General features: G+C 32.0%; 1 protein-coding gene across 1 annotated transcript; it reads right to left on the bottom strand.

Annotated features, from left to right (window-relative positions):
- Nucleotides 1-20,773: 20,773 nt before the first annotated feature.
- LOC139855007 (uncharacterized) lies at nucleotides 20,774-21,559 on the bottom strand. Its single transcript, XM_071844271.1, has one exon. The coding sequence runs from the start codon at nucleotides 21,557-21,559 to the stop codon at nucleotides 20,774-20,776; it is 786 nt and encodes a 261-aa protein (XP_071700372.1).
- Nucleotides 21,560-21,768: the final 209 nt, after the last annotated feature.

Genomic DNA, 21,768 nt, shown 5'->3' with positions numbered 1-21,768 from the left:
CATCAAGGATGAGAACCATGATGAACATCAAGCACCAAGACCACCGGAACCCTTTTAAACTCACTGTTCTGTCCAAAACCTACTGACCTGATGCTTCTGGAACATACCAGTAGACCTGGGCTGTTCTAACCTTGATTTTTAGATAGAAATTTTCGAGTAGATAACTTTTCATATAGGACTCATCTTAATCCGAGTTACGGTTTAGGATTTATGGCCCTCCGATCGTTACTATGTCCTTTAACGTTGTGCAGAAATTTCTGACCTACTCGCACTTAGACCGTCGCCACGGTCAAACCAAGACGAGTTTGCTTCTGTAAATTTTACCACACTTAAGGGACTCATATACGGATCCATGGCCACTGGTCTCACCTTAATTCAGTAAGGGTAGAGGCCGTGGTGACTGACTGAAGTCAAACGTTGTTGAAAACTACTTTCATAAACGAAACCTACTTTACGCCTTTTGTTTAATGATGATTGATGATGACCCTTAAGACCTTAATTACATACTTTTAAACCTATTAAGATGATTTACTGACTTAGTACTATTTGACTTAGGTTGAGAACTTGGGACCATTTACTTGCACACCTTTCCCGACTACTACTTTACCTCTACATATCATTGTGAGTTATAGCATTCCCTTTTTACATTAACTTATTTTGGGAACTGAGAATACATGCAGATTTAATGTTTTACATACTAGGCACGAGTACTTAAACTCATATATGTGTGGGTTATACAATGGCATAAACATTCCCTTTAGCTCGGTAACGTTTAATCATTGGTTTTTGAACCGTGAACGCGAATCTTAGATATGGATCCATAGGGTTTGACATCCCCACTCGGGCTAGTCGCGCTAGCATTTAACGAGTGTTTAATACTTCGTAGACATACGCACTTGCCAAGTGTACTTTCAGGGGGTATAAACGTTAAGTTAGTTACCAAGTGCCCACGGTTAACATATACTTTATCATACTGTTTTGAAACGCTCTTTGTAGCACTGAAATCTCGTGGCCTACCTTACATACTGTTATACTTAAACTATAGCTCACCAACCTTTGTGTTGACGTTTTAAGCATGTATTTCTCAGGTGCTTGAGGTTGCTTCCGCTGTGTACTAGTCGTGCTGTAGAACCCGCTGCTTAGAGTTGTTATCGCATGACTACTTATCTTGCATTCAAACTTATTTACTTTTAAACTATGACTTGTAACGACCATTGTGGTCACATACACTTATTATTTGCTTCTACTTAGTGAAGCATGCTTTTGAAATGTAAAACATTTGATGTCGGTTATGACATCACCTTTTTATCGTGAATGCAACTTCTTTAATTACAGCATATAGTACTTAACCTTGTAATGATCCTGTTGTTGATGATTCGTACACGATGGTTTTGTACGGGGCATGATAGTTATAGCTATGGAGGTTATGGGTATTGTTCAAGGGTATTGCTCGTGAGGTCAACCTAACGTTTATCATTTTCGTTGAGTCTACGTACTTTCCTGCAATATTGAATCACAATATTGATACGTGAGCATTCATATCTTATCTTTTATATATTAATAGTGTATCCCTGACTAGTGCTCGAGTATATATGATTATGCATGTTTGTATGCTTAGTTTCGTCGTTAAATAGTTTATGATAAATCACAAATTTGATACATATGCTTCTGAGATAAGGTATATGATATGCATGTCGTTGAAAAGCTAAAGAAAAATTAATAAATTTTCATTTAGAAATCGTGTGGGTTCAATGAACGAATTAAAAGATATGGTCAAATGAATTATTATTAATTTTAATATTTATTACTAAAAATTAATATTTTTATTGAAACTATCATTTTATTATTTTTATCATTATTATTATTATCAATATTATTTAATCAAATAAATATGCGTATAAAGATATTTTTACCACACGTAATATAATTATATTAATAATACATACCACTATATTTTTATGATATTAAGTGAATTTTATAAATTTTATTACTTGAGATATATAAAAGTATATTTTTATCATATATGAATTTAAATATAAATTTTTATTTATTAATAAATGACTTGTATTATTTAGTATAATAAGATCTGATAAATATATTTAAATATATAAAACGACTATATATAAGTTATATAATAAACATGTATAGATTTTGGAAGTCATTTTGGGTCAAGTTGACTTTTGTTGACTTTTGCATGTCGGTCTCGAGCATTAGGATTGTGATACACTACGACTTGACCTAAATTGTTAGACAGATATTGACCAACATATAAATATATATACTTAATATAGGTTCGTGAATCCGAGACAAACCCTGCACTTGTTCAGTGCCGTCATATACATAATTGCTACGAAATACAGTATTGTGAGTTTCATTTGCTCCCTTTTTAATTGCTTTTGCAATATATATTTTTGGGCTGAGAATACATGCGCTGTTTTATAAATGTTTTACGAAATAGACACAAGTACTAAAACTAATTTTACGTGGGTTTAAACCAGAAATATACCCTTAGCTTGGTAACATTAAGCTACTTGTCTATGTACGGTAGGTGCGAATCCTAAAGATAGATCTATTGGGCCTGACAAACCCCATCCTGACTATGGGATGCTTTAGTACTTCGAGGTTATATTAAACACACCTGATCTGGTGTACTTCAGAGGGTAAAACATGAGCGTTAAGGCTTGTTACCGGGTGCCTACAACTTATAGAATACTTTTATACACTTGCGAGTGTACATATATTTATAAACAGAAATCTTGTGGTCTATTACTATTACGGAAATGATTGATTATGATAAACTAATGAACTCACCAACCTTTTGGTTGACACTTTAAAGCATGTTTATTCTCAGGTATTAAAGAAATCTTCCGCTGTGCATTAGCTCATTTTAAGGATATTATTTGGAGTCATTCATGACATACTTTGAAAGACGTTGCATTCGAGTCGTTGAGTTCATCAAGATTAATATTAAGTCAATTATAGTTGGATGTAATATGAAATGGTATGCATGCCGTCAATTTTAGATGTAAAGAAAGTTTGTCTTTTAAAAACGAATGCAATGTTTGTAAAACGTATCATATAGAGGTCAAATACCTCGCGATGTAATCAACTATTGTGAATCGTTTATAATGTATATGAACGGGTCCTTTCACATGCTGAGTTTCTAATGAAACGTGATGATTCTCAGTACCATCATCATGTGCCATGTTACACAACTCTTTCATTCTACTTAATTTCTAAGCATATCACGGAAATATTTCCTTGATATTTCTGTTCTTCCGTAACTCCGACAATCTGCTAATAAATCGTGCGATTACATTTCTTTCAGATTAGAAGATTTCTTTTAATTCCTTGAATTCTGAAAATCAATCTTGACTATGTCAGAAGTTAAGATGAACCTCTAATCACTTTATTTCACTCTTTTGTGATAGCTTCACTCATACGCTTCACATAATCAAATCGTTTTATCTATATTAATCAATGATGATAAAACTCTAATTATCGACTCATATTCGTCATGAAAACATTTCTATTGCTAGCCATGACGACCTCTATCAAATTTCGAAGACGAAATTTCTTTAACGGGTGGGTACTGTCATGACCCGGAAAATTTCGACTAATTTTAAACCAAACTCTCGACACGATTCATTATCTTTGACACGATAAGCAAAATCTGTTAGGTTGAGTCTCAAAAATTTTGAACTGTTTCATATATTCAATTGACCTTTGACCATTCCCGATGATTCACGAACAACTATTTGTAAATAGTTATATATATATATATATATATATATATATATATATATATATATATATATAATATTACTTGTAATTATATAAATTGTATTAAGTCTATTTGTTTAAAAATATATAATATCTTTATGTGATAAAACTTGTTATTTAAAACTGATTATATTTAAAGAGAGGGTAAATGGAAAATGAATGATTTAGAGTCTAATTAGTAAACGTCAGTGACACTCGGTTAACGTTTCATTAGTTTTAATATAGATATAATATATGTTCATGAATGATTAAGATAAAAGTTGGACTGTAAATTGATTACGAAGATTTTAGATTTGTTAAAAATATTTTTACATTTTTAAGTTTAAATATTTGTACTCCGTACATATAAATTGGAACAGAAAATAAACAATTATCAAACCTTTTTGATCAGGTTTCAAACAGTTAATGAGTGAAATAATTAATTATATTTAATCTAAAAGTTTGAGGATTTTAGGAACACTTTTATACGACAACTGTTTAGCAATGGACATGATATAGCACAGAGTGGGAAAACTGTCGGCACATATCAACAAATTAGAAAATACTGTATATACTAGAAGCCCACATTTTATAATTATATATATTATTTATTACATATATTACACCTAAAAGTCTAAAGTAAAGATATACATGCTATACTATTTGACAAAGGAAATAATTATTCGATTACTGTATTTGTATGTATATATATGTTATATGATTATCAACCATCGAATTCATCTATCTATCTTCATTTCAAACACAAGCACAAGCTACCATCTTTCTTTCTTCTTCTTCTCAGTGATCACTTTCTTCATCAATTTCCTACAACCCGCCATCACCCCTTTCTCTACTATGACCACTCGAGAACCAACACGTCTTTATGTTATGAACCAGTCTCCTTGTCTTTCTTCCTACTACACGATGCCACCTCCTACAATCATCCACAACCCTCACCACCTCAACAACCTTCACAACCGCCACCACTTGCACCACCATCAACCACCTTTCTATATTATATATATATAACATATACATATACATCGATCTTTAGTCAACCAACAACACCCAATTTATCAAAACCCAATATCTTGTTCAACTTTAATCTAAATAGAAACCACTTATTGCTATTGTTAATCGACTACTGTTTCCATCGAAACCCAGCTACAAATTACTTCAACTTAATTGTCCGTTTCTGTTCTGTGTCGAGACCAAAAACCAACCCAAACCCATCAAACTGTTTCTGTTTTATATCCATCAAACCCACTTATAAATAAACATACTACGACATCTGTTATCTTTCTTGTTCTAGCAACCGTGAAATACCTAGAACAACCACCTTCTTCCATGTTAACCACCAAAATCCAACACTTTGTTCATAATTATTCCATGTATCTGTTGTTTCTGTTTCGGGGTACACGAAGACCATCACTTAAAACCATTCGATAGATATTAATGGCAATAATTGAACTGTTATCGTGAATCTCCTTTTTCATTATGGCCGACAAGTATTAAATAAATGAAACCCACTTGCAAGACCACAAAACAGACATCAATTGCAGCTACCACTGCTCTTGTTCGATGTGTTTTCAGCCATTAAAACCGTCACCCTAATGACCACCTTGAATCCACGAACACCATGATTAATGAGAAACCTGCAACTACCGTTAATTCTTTTCTTTTCTTTCTTTTCCTTTTCTCTCACACCTGTTACGATACCATTGATGATTCTTTTTGGTGGCCGACATATTGTAGAGATGATAACGGTGTCGATAATGAATGATGATACGTAAATATTTTGGTTGATATAGTGATGATTCGAATAATACGATGAAATAGAAGAATGATGAACGGCCGACCTTAATGGGAGATAAGGGGCGGATAAGTTTGAATTATTTTAGTAATTCCTTTTCTAAACTAGCAACGTGGATTTCCACCGAAGATCTCCCATCGTAAATTTGCTAGAACAAACAAAAGGGCTGGACTTGTTACTATATTGGGGCTGTATATTTTTTTTAGATTGGCCCGTGAATTTACCTTGATTATTGGGCTGGAGAAACGGTTGTTGGGCCAAAATCATTCTGGGCAGTTAGTGGGCCGAATATTTATATAATGATGATCATGATTCGGTTGTGTTCATGGTGATGTTAATGATGATAATTTATGTTTTATGATGATGATGAGATGAGGAAGAAGAAGAAAACAGTTAAGGGTTAAGGGATTTTGTTTATGAAATCAAACAGATAAGTAGATTAGCTCAAATGGGTTGTGATGTTTGTGTGATACAAGAGGTCTGGGGTTTGAAACCAGGCTGTGGCAATTTTTTTTGAAAAAGAAGAAAAAGGGGAAAACAGTATTTCACAAGTTAAAAATGAAATTACCTAGGAGTTCAATCAGAAAAATTGGAATAGAGGAGGGGTTTAGGTTGTTATCGGGTTAGCGGGACGTCGCGAGTTTAAACCCGGACTTGGGCATTTTTTTAAGAGCTACTCCTTTGAGGTAGAATTATTATTATTATTATTATTATTATTATTATTATTATTATTATTATTATTATTATTATTATTATTATTATTATTATTATTATTATTATTATTATTATTATTATTAAAAATATCATTATTTTTATCATGTCTATTAAAATTAGTATTATTATTGAAACAAACATTTTTATCAAAATTATCATTTTTTTTATTATTAAAATTATCATTATTAGAATTATTATGATTTTTATCATAATTAGTAAAATTTTCATCATTATTAGTATTATTAATATATCAAATAAAGAGTTCCTTATAAAAATATAATTATAACATAAAACATAACTATATTAATATTTTTGGTAATAAATGTGAATTATCTATTTAAAGTACAAAAAAATAAATAAATATAGGTAATTATGAATGAAACATATAATATATTAAAATCACAATTATATCATTAATAATATGTAAATTGTTTGATTTCAATTATATGTGTTAATATATATAAAAATGATATAGGTTCGTGAATCTGAGGCTAACCCTATATTTGTTAAATGACGTCATATGTATTTTTACTACAAAATACAGTATGGTGAGTTTCATTTGCTCCCTTTTTAATTGCTTTTGCAATATTTATTTTTGGACTGAGAATACATGCGCTGCTTTTATAAATGTTTACGAAATAGACACAAGTACTTAAAAATATATTCTACGTTGAGTTGTACCACTGGCATATTTCCCTGTAGCTTGGTAACTACTATTTACATGGGTATTGTAAATGCGAATCCTGTTGATAGATCTATCGGGCCTGACAACCCCAACCGGACTGGACGACCAGTATTCAACGGTTGCACAGTACTTCATTTCGGTGACTACACTTGGTACGGTGTAGTGAGATTTCATAATAAAGGGAATATGCGACGTGATTAAATATTAAGTATGATTACCAAGTGCTCAACCACTTAGAATGCTTTACATACACTTGCGAGTGTATTATGTTTATGATTATGAAATCTTGTGGTCTATTAATATATTGAAATGATTGTTATGATAAACCTATGAACTCACCAACCTTTTGGTTGACACTCTTAAGCATGTTTATTCTCAGGTACGAATTAAGTCTTCCGCTGTGCATTTGCTCAATTTAAGGATATTACTTGGAGTCGATCATCGCAATGGGACCAAATGTTGATGACTTCATCCAGGTGGATAAGGACGGGTCCTCACAAGGGCTTATATGATGTTATAAACCTCATTTAGACACTAACCCAACCAAATTAATGCATGGTTTCAGAATTTAAAGCATTAGAATTCATACCTCAAGTTAGGTTACAAAACCACTAATTGTTGGAGAAAGGATGAAGAATTTAGAGCCCAAATGTTGCTAGCAAGTATCTAGGATGTTGATTACACCCACAATTTAGCTTGAATGAAGAAATTTGAAGCTTTCTTATTGAATCACCAAAAATCCCTAACTACCACACACTGTCGCTATCTTTTCTATTTTTTCCGCATTTATGAGAGTATGGGCTGCTATCCAATTAAATTTATGAAAAGTGAATTCAACACAGATTTGCACTTCCTACCCTCCCCCACTTAAGGTCTTGCAAACTAGGTCCTTTGATGTGCAAAATGTGACGACCCGGGAATTTCCGATCAAATTTAAACTTAATATCTATATGGTTTTGACACGATAAGCAAAGTCTGTTAGGTTGAGTCTCAAAAACTTTGAACTGTTTCATGAAATCATTTAACCAGTGACGATTCTCGACGATTCACGAACTATATTATGTGTATAAATGTGGATACATATATATATATATATATATATATATATATATATATATATATATATATATATATATATATATATATATATATATATATATATGTCATATTACTTTTATATTTTATTAGTATTGATATTGATATTATTATTATCATTAATTATTATTTATCATTTTATTCTGATTATATTATTATAAAACATCAACTAAACACACTCTAACATATATTAATCTTATTCCATATGATGCACTGTATTTTTCTTATTATATTAAAATTTGGACCAGATAAATTTATATATTGATGTTACATCGTTTCTTCTTTTGCTATAAAATATGTCAAGGATTTAGACAACTTGCGATCACATGAGTTTTGAAAACAAATAAAGTGGTGACTCACTTTTAAATCGTGGAAGTTGAAATTGTGTTATATTCATGTTTACCACTTTAATATATCAATATTATATAAATACATATTCATATCCATACATATAATTTATCTATACAATACTCCTTCTTTTGTACAACTAGACACACCACACACACACGTTACCTACATGTTAACTCGAATTATTTTACTCTATGATTTGCAACATAGAAACAAAGATGGTGGTTTGTTTGATTGAACAAGTGAGAAAATATATAGATTTATATATATTGAGTGGAAAGTTGCAGACGAATACAACCAACCACATCCTATTCACCTTTTTGATTTCATATGGACATTCATAATGGAGTGCCAAAAAGTCTCCAATAATTTTGACAAATACTAGCTCACATTCACATTCACGTTTACAATATTATATATATTTTCTATCCAATTATTAGCATATGACCTGTAAATGTAAGTCATTTTTTTTCTTTGGCAACAGACCAACATGATGTATATATCAAGTCCAACGCATAATCATCATCATGAAGTTTTCACTTATCCACCACTTTTCTTTTCTTTCTTTCCTTCTATTTTTGCTACAAGTGAACCCAACACAAAACTACCAACACCATTTATCATTTTCTAACCATATCTCCATAACTTTTATTATCTTATGAACATCATCGTCATCTTATAATATACTACTGTTACTATCCGACTTCGTGTTGATCACTGCTCGTTGAACACCCAAAATACTACTCGATCAATAAAATCATTACTCTTTATTGGATCAATAATAAATCCACACAAACATCTATCTATTTATGTTAGAAACAGACTACACAAATTAATATTTGAAGCACAAACATCCACCACATCATAACTCACTAGGGATGCTAATAATTCTGCTGCAACTATCATACCTGTTTAGTGTTCGATCTAAACAAATCCAACATCACCTCCGTAAACCTTCCATCTCTTTATCTCTCTTTCTTCTCTCAAATTCTTCGTGAACAAACAATCACCACCCATGCCATCGCCACTCCACCTCAATCATCACCACCATATCATGATCACCACCCAACAACACCAACCATCACTTAACGTTTTTGTTTCGCCCGTCACTAAGCCCATCCATCATCGATACACTATATCACCTTATCACCATGAAAACTGTCAAATCGCCTTGCTCGATTATATTTTTTTTATCACCATCCAACACCACTCAACTCGCCATATACTGGAGCCATAAGTTTTCTGTTTCTATTTTCTGTTATTCGAGACCCACGTAGAACGGCTGCTCGTATACAATTGTGTTTGCTGTTTTACTTTTTTCGTTGAAACTGCCATCACAACCTGCATCGGCTTTCTATTGTTGTTCTCCTTATGTTTTATCTGTAACCCAATCAACCACAATAATTTCATCATTTAAATTTGCAATTGATATTATGATCTACTGCACGTTTTAAATATAACCTTCCTTTATGGCCGACAACTCCCAAATACCTAACCCCACTTGATAAATAATCGTGAGCTATTTTTTTTATTTAGGATTCCTTTATTAGTCGAGTAATAAAACCGTAATGGAATAATTTTGTTGTTGGGCTAGTGTATAGTTGGGCTGAAACTTTTGTGTCCTGTTGGGCCGTTTTGTTTTTCTTTTATATTTGGACTGCCATATTAGTTGGGCCGGATGGCCACAATTTGGTTGCAGCAGAAAAACTGTTTTCTATATTTTTTTTATATGAACGAAGGAAGTAAACGGGTAGATTAAGAAAAAGAACAAAGATGGTGAGGCGATATTAATATTAATAAAGAAGATGATGATGTCGATGATTATGATCACGAAGGTGATTATGATTATGATTATGATAAAAAGCGATGGTGATAATATGGCTCGATGATGGATATTATGATGAAGATGATGATCGAGAATAAATGAAGATGAAGAATGATATAGGTTGGAGATGATAATGATTTTAGTTATGTAGGATAAAGGTGAAGATAAATAGTTATGGGTTTAGTTTTGAAGGAAATGGGAAAATAGAAAAAAGGGTTAAAAGGATTTAAATCCTTATTATTTCAGAAAGTTAAAGACAGAAGCATGGTTATGGGTGTTGGTGTTTAATTGAGAGGTCTCGAGTTTGAGCCTTGGCAACGCGTTTTATTTTTAGGAGTATTATCGGGTTAGCGGGAGGTCGCGAGTTCAAACCCGGACTTGGACATTTTTTTTAAAGGATTACTTCCTTGAGGTAGTATTACAATTACCATTACCATTATTATTATTATTATTATTATTATTATTATTATTACTATTATTATTATTATTATTATTATTATTATTATTATGTTATTAGTATTACTATTATTAATAATATTGTCATTAGTATCACTACAAATTATTTTAGTATTATTATAACTATTATTTTTACAAACAAAAGATATTTATAGAGAAATATACAAATATTAATATATCATAAGTAAATCTAAATTACTACTTTGATATAAAAATAATATATATAGATATATATAAGATTAGAAACAATAAATACATTAATATTTCAACTAAGTAATATATTAAATAATTAATATATATAACCTAGTATGAATGCCATCATATGTTCATTATACGTTTTAATATATACAACTGATATAGGTTCGTGAATCCGAGGCCAACCCTGCATTGTTCAGTATCGTCGTAGGCATATTTTTACTACAAAATATCGTATCGTGAGTTCATTTGATTCCCTTTTACTCTTTACATTTTTGGGACTGAGAATACATGCGCTGTTTTTACAACTGCTTTATTAAATGCTTTTGAAATATATTTTGAACTACGAATACATGAAATGCTTTTATAAAATGTTTGACGAGATAGACACAAGCAAAACATTCATCGAATGAATTATTGTGCAGACAGAAGTTCTGCGGATTATTATTGAATTATGTGGACATGATAATTGCCACCATTGAATTATGTGGACATGATAATTGCCACCATTGAATTATGTGGACATGATAATTGCCACCAGTTGATGTGAATGTTATATATCGAGAGAATGATTTTATACACAGGTTATGTGTATGTTATTTTTGTGCACAAGATATGTGTACGGTTACTATGATTTATGAAAATAGTTTTATACACGAGAAATATGTACTGTATTTAAAAGATATAGCATGTACATTATAGGTGGGTATAGGATTCGGGCCCATTTGTACCATGCAGCATTTAAATTTTGTGGTCTATCAAAATGATGAATTTTATTGTTTTAAGATAAACCTATGAACTCACCAACCTTTTGGTTGACACTTGAAAGCATGTTTATTCTCAGGTATGAAAGAAATCTTCCGCTGTGCATTTGCTCATTTTAAGGACATTACTTGGAGTCGATCATCGCTCTGGGATCAAATGTTGATGACTTCGTCCAGATGGATTAGGACGGGGCATTTCACAAAACGTGTCATATGATTTATATTAGAAAAAATACCGGTTATTAGAACTATTACACAACTACGGGCAGTGTACCCGATCGTGTAGTAGTATAGATAATGGTTTAGTCCGTGTATCGTTCCAAGGACAATTGTACGTATCAAACTACAATTAGAAACTATATTATGATTATCTAAGTTAATGAAATTGAAAGGTACGAAATATTTTGGGTTTGCCCTTTAACGATGAACAAATCAAGAGGATTTCTAGTTTTATAAGTAAAGGAACTGTTTTTGGTATTTTTAGTTTTAAACAATTGTAAATAAAGCAAGTAAAGATAGTTTGAATTAAATTAAAGAGACGAAATGTTCATCTAGATCTTTTACCCTCGGTATTGGATGTAAGTTTTGATATTAAGGCCCGATTGAATGATTATGTGTGTAAGTGATGTGTGCAGTGGTGTATACGAAATACTATTATTGTTTATTACGAAATACGATGAAATATAATATAAGTTACACAAGTTTTAATTATTTTTTTTTACAGATGGGATATACCTAAACCTTGCTACAACACTATAGGCAGTGTACCTAATCGTAGAGTAGTATAGTTTTTAGTAAGTCCGGTTCGTTCCACAGGGAGACGACTTATTTTACACTATATTTTTATATAACTATATTTGTACAAATATATATAAATATATATTACAATAATATAAAAGGGGGTTTACCGTTTAATGACCGGTTTGTCGATTTTAAGTTTTAAGCGTAAATATAAATGACGATAATTAAAGTGCGTAAAATAAATGACAATAAATAAAAGGACCGTAAATAAAAGTACGAGGAAATATGAAATAAAATATATTATGCTTATTTAAACTTCCGTAATCATGATATTTGACGTTTTGATTTAATTTATTACCCTGGTTTAATTGTCCTTTGTCCTGGATTATTCGATAAGTCCATCTGGTTTTGTCCATAATAGTCCATCGGTCATAATTATAAAGTGCGAGGGTCTTCGCCAAATTAACCTTATACCCGAAGTCAAATATTCTAACTAATTGGGGATTTAAACCGTAATAAGGTCTTAATACTTTATTTAATGATTACACCAGGTTATCGACTGCGTGTAATCCAAGGTTTTAATACTTTATTAACAATTACACCAATTACCCTTGTATGTAATCCACCCCTGTTTTAATGAGTCCATTGACTATTAATCCATCCCCCGTTTCCGGTCAAATGAACAGTTATTAGTATTTATAAATATCCCCCCTACCGTACCCGATCAAGCGTATGTGGTTATATATAACTACGTCAAATTGTAAATCTCTATATTAATCAAATATAAAGTCCATTAATAACCCATAGTCCCATTTCCACAAGTGTCGTTCTTTTGTCCAAACCCCAATTATGGTCCAAAGCCCAATAACCCCGTCTTAATATTTAGCCCAACATCACGAATATTTCGGCTCAAATAAGCATAATAATAACTTAAATACGAGACATTAATTTAAAAAGGAGAACATAACTTACATTGATTATTTATCGCGTAGCTTTACACAGACAGAATTTCGACTTTAAAACCCGTAAAATAACCTTTACATTACCCAAACTAAACTAATATAAAACTAAACTATATTTTATATATATATATATATATATATATATATATATATATATATATATATATATATATATATATATATATATATATATATATATATATATATATTAAACAGAGAGTGAGATTGAATTGGGAAATGGATATATATATATATATATATATATATATATATATATATATATATATATATATATATATATATATATATATATATATATATATTAAACAGAGAGTGAGATTGAATTGGGATGGTGTATGGATTCAGCAGAAAGCTCGAGCTTTTATAGGCACATTTTTGATCCTGGTGGCTCCGCGAGTGCGGAGGTTTTGTGCCTCACAGCTCCGCGAGTGCGGAGGTACTGAATCCAGCTCACACTTGTTTTGGAACTTAGCTTGTCGACGTTTTATTTAATTATAAATATAATATATAAATAATTTATATAATTATTTATATATTATATTATATTCTTGTGCATAGTTGACTTGTGATTTTAGGTCCGATGACTTGCGCGTTGATGCTCGGTTCAAGTCCCGGTTCCGGATTTTCGAACGTCCTTTCGTATAATTTAATATCTTGTACTTTGCGTTTCGCGAATTGTACTCTTGTCAATTTTAGACGTTTCTCATCAATAAATTGAACCACTTGAATTGTATCTTGTACATTTGAGCTTTTTGGACGTTTGCGTCTTCAAATCTTCGTTTTCGCCTTTTTTCTTCACACTTATTTATTTAAACGAATATTACTTGAAAATAGAACAATTGCAACTAAAAACATTACATATTGGAAGGATATTGCTACTAAATATATGTTCATTTGGAGCATTATCAGTAAGTTACCTATTAGATTCACCAAGAGTTCTCTTTAGTAAATATGCAAACACAATTACAAGATCAAGGGTTCCCTTTTCATTATAGTTCTTGTATTTGTAATCGGATAACTTAGCTAGTTCTAAGGCTTGAAACTTGACTTCTATGTTCATAGTTATCAATAATTGTACAAACATTCGTTGCATACAATTCATCCCTATATCGTCTAATCATTTGAATCTAATTTACCCCCTTGGTCCGGTTTAGTAAACAATCAATCTAAGACAAGTTGATTGTAAATCAATATGATAAATCAACAAGAGTTCTCTTTATCAACAACATATCAATTAACTAGATACAAATGATTTTAACTTCAATAAGCATGCTCTTGATTCAAGCTTAAAACTATCACACATAATACATACAATCAATAAGTTTACATCTAATACTTTGATTATTAATCTAGGCAAACATTATTGAATTAGCCAACAATCATTTTAACAAACAAAACATCAATCAAATGATAAGTAGAATTCATTGTTTGTAAACAAGAAAACAAAATACTAGAAGAATGAATCTTGGATTGAGAAGGAATTGAATCTTGATTCTTGATTGTTAGACCTCTTCTAAGAGCTTGGAGTTCTCCAAAATTGCTCCTAAATTCGTCTCCAGAACTGATTTGATCGTGTATATCCATCTGGTCTCTCAATCATTCCCTTTTAAAGTGGTAAAAGTGGGTCAAAAAGCAAAAGTAGGCTGAAACCTACCACTAGACGGCGTCCCAGAATCTGGACGGCGTCCAGTACTAAAGGATTTGGACGGCGTCCCATTTCTTGGACGGCTTCCAAGTGTGAAGAGTGGGACGGCGTTCCAATTGCTTGGACGGCGTCCAGATCAACTAGAGTTTACTGTCTCATTTTTTTTATGTTCTCCCTTAATTTGGACGGAGTCCCAATCATTTTGGACGGAGTCCAACATATCTGAAGCCTTGTTTTACCATTTTAGAGCGCTAATTTGACCATAACTTGTGTCGGGATCAACCATTATGATATCACAACTCATATAATGGTCATAAATCATCAAAACTTTGTGTATTACTTGTAGAAACCGCCTTAACTATCCTTGATTTGAGAGCATTTATTATGATATTGCGAGAGATATATATGATGAAATCGAGCAATATCATCCTTTTTCATGCAACTAAGGTCCATTTTCCTAACAAATGTCAAGTTAACTAACACCAACAATAATAAAACAATACCTTCAAGAATTGGGGTGTTAAATAAAGCGAAGATTAAAACATGTAAAAAATAAAACCTGCAAATCAGAAGTTATGTCGCATCTTTGTATATGAAACCCACCACCATCAGTCGTCTTTCACAACCACAACCATTGACTGCCGTCACTTGTGGCTTTCGATTTACAACTTTCAGAGCTTAGCCTCCCTCTATTCCTTTCTTCTTAGGACAATATGAATGATTTTAACGTTACTATGTTAGTATTCCTTCTACTAACGGTGGTTGGTTTTGGCACCGGAAAATTACAATGTTGGTGGAGGGTGGAAGGCAACAGAGATGGTGAAATTTGAAGGTGTTGCAGCTGTTTTCATTGGAAGATCAATTGACTGAATCATTATGGACAATCTACACAGTGACTGCCCATGGGTCCCAAGTTCATGGGTTAGTTACTCCCTCCATCCGATATTTAACGTCACCAAAAAAAAAAAAATCATGCAGTTTAAGATAAAGTGACTGTTACATGTGTTTTTGTTAATTTTGCAGTTTTACCACTTATTTTTATCGAATTTTATATATGCATAAAGTAAAGCCATAAAAGAACTTTACATCATTATTCTAATTTATTTATGAAAATAGACAATTAATTTACAACAATCTGAAAAATAATAGTGGACAATAAATATAAGATAGAGTGAATAATTCATTTATAAAGGGTTAAGAAGGTCTAGACCTTTTGTGATATATACTCTTTCGGTTGGTGAAGAACACAAAATTAGGGTTCATGAATTTGAGTGAAGAAATTAGAATATTTTGATATATGGGTACGAATGGAGATGGAGGTAATGAAGGGGAAAGGTAAAAGGACCAAATACTTTCACACTTTCTGACACGTGATTGACACATGACATAGAAGTTTAATGTGTTACACGGAGTAATTCTTGCATGATTTACAAACCTCAACGACCATCCTTGCAAAAATCTTAAGTAACTAAACGTACAATATCATATAAATCACATATACTTTTGTCATATACTCATATGATAGCAAATCAATATGAATGATATCACAAGGATATCATGGTACTATTTATTAATATATCACCGCATAAAATTCACAAAAATAAATGTATTATCCTTAAATTAGGTAAACTAGGGGACTTGACCTCGTCTGCACCTATGGCCCTATCCTATATATATCATCTGTCAAATAGTTATCAGATGATTTATTGTTAACTAGTTGTGGAGTCATGGCTTCGTGGCGGGTGCTCCGTTTTGAATGCGAGTTAAAAAAAAAATCTTGATCTATTTTGTAAAAAAGAATTTTTTTGACATCTAACATTGAAGGGTTGTTCCTTTTGTGAAAGTTGCTTCTTTTATCGTTTTTTTTTTTTTTAAGTTAGTTGATCTATTTTGTAAAAAAGAATGTTTTTCGACATCTTTTGGTAGCATTGAATGGTTCATTTTATGAAAGTTGACTCTTTTATCGTTGAGGAAGAAAAGGAAAAAAAAATGTTAGTTGATATTTTTGGTAAAAAAGAATTTTTTTCGACATCTTTTGGTAACATTGAAGGGTTGGTTCTTTTATGAGAGTTGCTTCTTTTATCGTTGGAGACAAAAAAAAAGTGAAATGACGAAAATAACTCTGGTTACTATTGATGAATAGTGATATATGGTTTTGTCTATTAGATATACAGATAATTAGTAACACAATAATTAATGAGCATTAAATTGTGTTCAACTTTTTTTAGCCCTATATGTCTTTTAACAATAAAGAGCCGATACACTAGACATCAAGGGATCATGATATATACTTGTTATACTTGAGATAGGTAAGGGTAGATTATCAAAATGAAAAAGAAGATCAAGAGTACTACTTTAATGAGTACTTTGCTTGTTTTGATGTTAATACAATCAGGAAACGCTGAAATTAATTCATATTGGGAAGGTTGTCTTAATAAGTGTGTATCTCTTGTTGACAACACAAACAAGGAAAAAATATCGTTTTATAAGGATTGTTTGACTAAATGTTTTTCTCAACTTGATTCATACCATGTTAGCCGTACGGGCATGAACAATGTTCAATCAGGTCCTATAAACACAAGTCGATCATCACCGGCTAGTGAAATTTCTAGATCCTCGATCTCAAATGATCTTGAAAAATCTACCGTTAGTAAAATTAAGTTTCCTCAAATTGACTTGGCTAAAAAGTACTATTGCATCCTTGGTTGCTCTTTACAGAGTTGTATGAGATCGAAACGTGGTACGTTACTATTTCTCATGCTTCTACTACTTTTTTTTTTTTTTTTTTTTTTCATTCTTTCAATTTTTCTTATCAGATATATAATAATATAAAAAATAAAAAATAAATATAAATATAACTAACACTGAAAAGAAACATGTATATGATCACATATTGGTAAAATATTATTTAGCTAGTAGTGATATAATATTATTTGCACAAACTTAAGTAATGTATTTAAAATGATTTACACGTGATTTGAAAAGAGTGCACTATCTGATATATCTAATTATATTTAATTAAAAGCATTTAAAGCACCAAATTTAGTTTATATATATGATGATATGTGATCTAATATATAATATAATATACAGTAATAGTTAATAAAGAAAAGGTTTTATTGTACTTTTGATTGTAAAAAAAAAATTAATGCGTCGTTTGTTTTTTACTCTACATACTTTATCATGTCTTATGTTTGTTGGGGACAAACCTTTTCGCTCTAAGACGGTTTAGTTTTTGTAAATAATGTGATCGTCGATAGTGTTTGGATTCGAGAGTCATTGTTGCCAATCGAGTAAGGTTTTTTATAGTAACTAATGTATTATTGTATTTTTCTGCAAGCTAACATACTTGAATATATGATCGGAATTTTGCAAATAAGGAATAAGCAATCTTTAGCATTGACTATATTACTTATTATTTGCATTTTGGTATGATCGGAATTTTGCAGGCAAACTAGATTTGAAGACCTGCCTCGTGCGGTGCGCTAATAGATGCAAATAGTGGTTGATATTTTAGCTTGTTTTTATTGGTTGGTATTAAACATTAAACAATCTCATAATAATGCAAATCTAAAGGACTTTATTAATTGTTATTGTTATGACTTATGATTATGCATTTTCTAGTAGAAAGTTTGAACAATTTGTTGATGACAAACGCTATTTCTATTTTCAAAAACAAACATACAAATAAAAGGAAAACTTTCATAAAAAATAAAGAAATCGATGAACAACAGAAAACCAATAAAAAAGTCAACTAAACAAGTTCACGATACCAACACAAATCACCGGAAGAAAACGAACTAAAACTAAACGAATACACGTGGCCAAAAAAGAGCTAAAGGATGAAAGAAAGAGACATGACCAAGTAGTATGGAGAAAAAAACTAAAAACCAAACCGCAATACCAAAGTTAATTCGAAGGGCCACCAACACTATCAATATCGTTCATAAAAAAACCAAGCTTTCTCGCGAATGCAATGCTATTAGCTCGTAAATATAAGCAAATATCATGGATCAAATTGTAATATGAAGTGTATCACTTGAAATAAATTACTAAAAATTTGAAGAATTAACTCGAACCTTGATGTAATCTTACAATGCTTTCAAAAGGCCACTTTGATGACATCATTTTGTAATTAGAACTTTAGCTTAAAAAATAAAAGGAGACAGCTGTCCAAAAATTAAGATCACTTCAGGACATCATCTCACTTCATGTTTGCGGTTAGATTGAATCGATTGAAGACGGAGAAAAAGAAAAAGAAGAAAGAATTGTTTGCAAATAGAAAGGTTGAATCGGACGTTGAGAGGCTTAAATCGGTTTTGATCGATCGTAGTGGAAGAAGGTATTGTGATTGCGAGACTCCCTCGTGTGACGGTTTTTGCGAAGCGTGGTACGTTATGAATAAGGATGTTTCAAGATGTTCATTTAGTAATGCTAACCCGAGGTCTAGAAAGAAGGCGAACGAGACTTTAACTTCGGGTGATTATAAGCTTAAAGATAACATTGAGGACTTAGATTACGGAGACGCAATTCAAAACTTGTTTATGGGTCCTCAAGATGGAAGAGATGGCGGCTCATCGGCAATTGGGAGAGGAAATATGTCCGCGGAAGCTTTTGCGGCATTCGATGTTATGATGACAAGGTTGGCCGGGGAGAGCATGTCGGGTGACGGATCCGCTAATGTGTTATCATACAACATTTAGAATCGGTCCGGGAAGAATTCTTTGAAACAAACGGTCAATGGAAAATTGAAAATGGCGGGTCCTCGAGGTTGATTGTTGCAGTCTGTCTTGTTTCTTCGGTTGGTTTCATTTATTGTATTTACGAGTATGTTTCAGTTTCTAATTGGTTAGTTTGTAAGGTTTTTTTCGGGATGTTAGGGAGACTCGTTTATAGATAGTTTTTGTTTAAATGATTGTTTTATAGGCGCAAGCTTCCCCGTTTTCCCATGTCTTTTTGTTTCCTTGTTGAGGGCGTTTTCCTTTGAAAACTATCCCGTTTCTATATGAGTATTCGTTTTTTTCGCCAAAATAATAATAATAATAATAATTTATTTTAATTAATTAATTTAATCTTAAATATTACTATTACTCTGTAAATACTTTGAACACCCAAGAGGCTTGGATAAAAAAGCCTGATAGTCATACTTTTATCAAAAATTCAAAACCCTAAGAGCACTGGGAGTGGTGACTGATGTCACTTGGCATGTCAGGCCTGATTTGCTGAGTCAGAAAAAGTGGGGAGTGGTGACCTATGTCAGTTGAGCATGTCAGTTTATATTTTTATTATTATTTTAATGATTTTAAATATAACATATATTGATAAAATTATAAAAATTAACATAAATGGAAATAACTTTCATTAAAAATAAAAAAAACATTACATTTCCTAATAATTAAAAAACATACGATTCCTAAAAATTAAAAAAAAAAAAAACAATACGTTATCGCGATTAAAAAGTTACAATTCGTTAACTATTTCGTCATCGCGATTATGCCATAGATGCGAAACTAGAGTATGTCGAAGATACTCATGCTCGTCTCTGTCACGCAGCTCTTTTGTCTTCTCGGCATATACATCACACCTTTCGTACCAAGTTGATCCTTGTAGGTTGTTGACAGGCAAGTAGTAAGATTTATTTTCAGCGATGTTAAAATCATTGTCTTCAATTATCATGTTGTGCAATATGATGCAACCATACATGATTCTTTTGATTTTGTTTACGCTATATGCCCTAGCAGGTTGTCTTAAAATATCCCAACGACCTTGCAAAATTCCAAATGTCCTCTCAACGTCTTTACGAGCTGCAGATTGTTTCTTTGTAAAGTATTTCCTTTTTGCGTCAACAACACTTGAGAATCCCTTAACAAAAGAAGCCCACTAGGGTAAATCCTATCGGCAAGATAGTAGCCTCGATCAAAATCAACGTCCCCAATTTCGTATGAAACTTGAGGAGCCGTGTCAGTTAGTAAACTATCAAACAATGGAGATGCATTAAGGACATTCAAGTCATTGTTCGAACCGGCCATTCCAAAATATGCATGCCAAATCCAATTGTCATACGATGCAACGGCTTCCAACATGATTGTCGGGTTACTGTGATTGCCTCGGGTGAAATGCCCTTTCCATGCATTTAGACATTTTCCCCAAGCCCAATGCATACAATCAATGCTTCCAAACATTCCAGGAAAGTCGTGTAGTTCTTCATGTTTATGATACAACCGACGTATATCGTCCTCGGTCTGTTCTCTCATGTATACATTACCATACAAGTCTATAATACATCTTGTAAAATTTTGCAAAGACTCACGTGATGTTCTCTCTGAAATTTGTAAATATTCGTCAAATAAATCCGGTGAATCACCGTATGCTAGTTGACGAATGGCAGAAGTGACTTTTAAAATAGTAGATACTTCGAGAACACCACGTGCATCGGGACGTTGTTGAAAATAAGTAAACCACTTTGGTGCATCGGGACCAGTAGAGTAAGAAAGTATACCTTCAATTATTTTTTCAGGAAGACTTTGTGACATTCGATAACGCCGTTTGAAATATTCAGGGGGATACTTCGGATCTTGAACAAACTAATCTTTCATCAAACGATTGTGAGCTTCTACATGATCACGACGAATGTAGCGACGTTTTCGTCTTGAGCTTTGAGCCTCATTTTGTTCCTCGACCTCTCTACGTATTACCACGTTATTTCGATAAGCAAATATACTTTTTATTGCGTTAACCAAAC

The sequence above is a fragment of the Rutidosis leptorrhynchoides genome, chromosome 6, assembly GCF_046630445.1.
Source record: "Rutidosis leptorrhynchoides isolate AG116_Rl617_1_P2 chromosome 6, CSIRO_AGI_Rlap_v1, whole genome shotgun sequence".
NCBI lineage: Eukaryota > Viridiplantae > Streptophyta > Magnoliopsida > Asterales > Asteraceae > Rutidosis > Rutidosis leptorrhynchoides.
Note: the sequence above shows the minus strand (reverse complement) of the source record. Positions and strands in the feature narration are given on the sequence as shown.

Coding starts and splice junctions, on each gene's coding strand:
- LOC139855007 (XM_071844271.1), bottom strand. CDS start 21,559: ATGTCACAAAGTCTTCCTGAAAAAATAATTGAAGGTATACTTTCTTAC.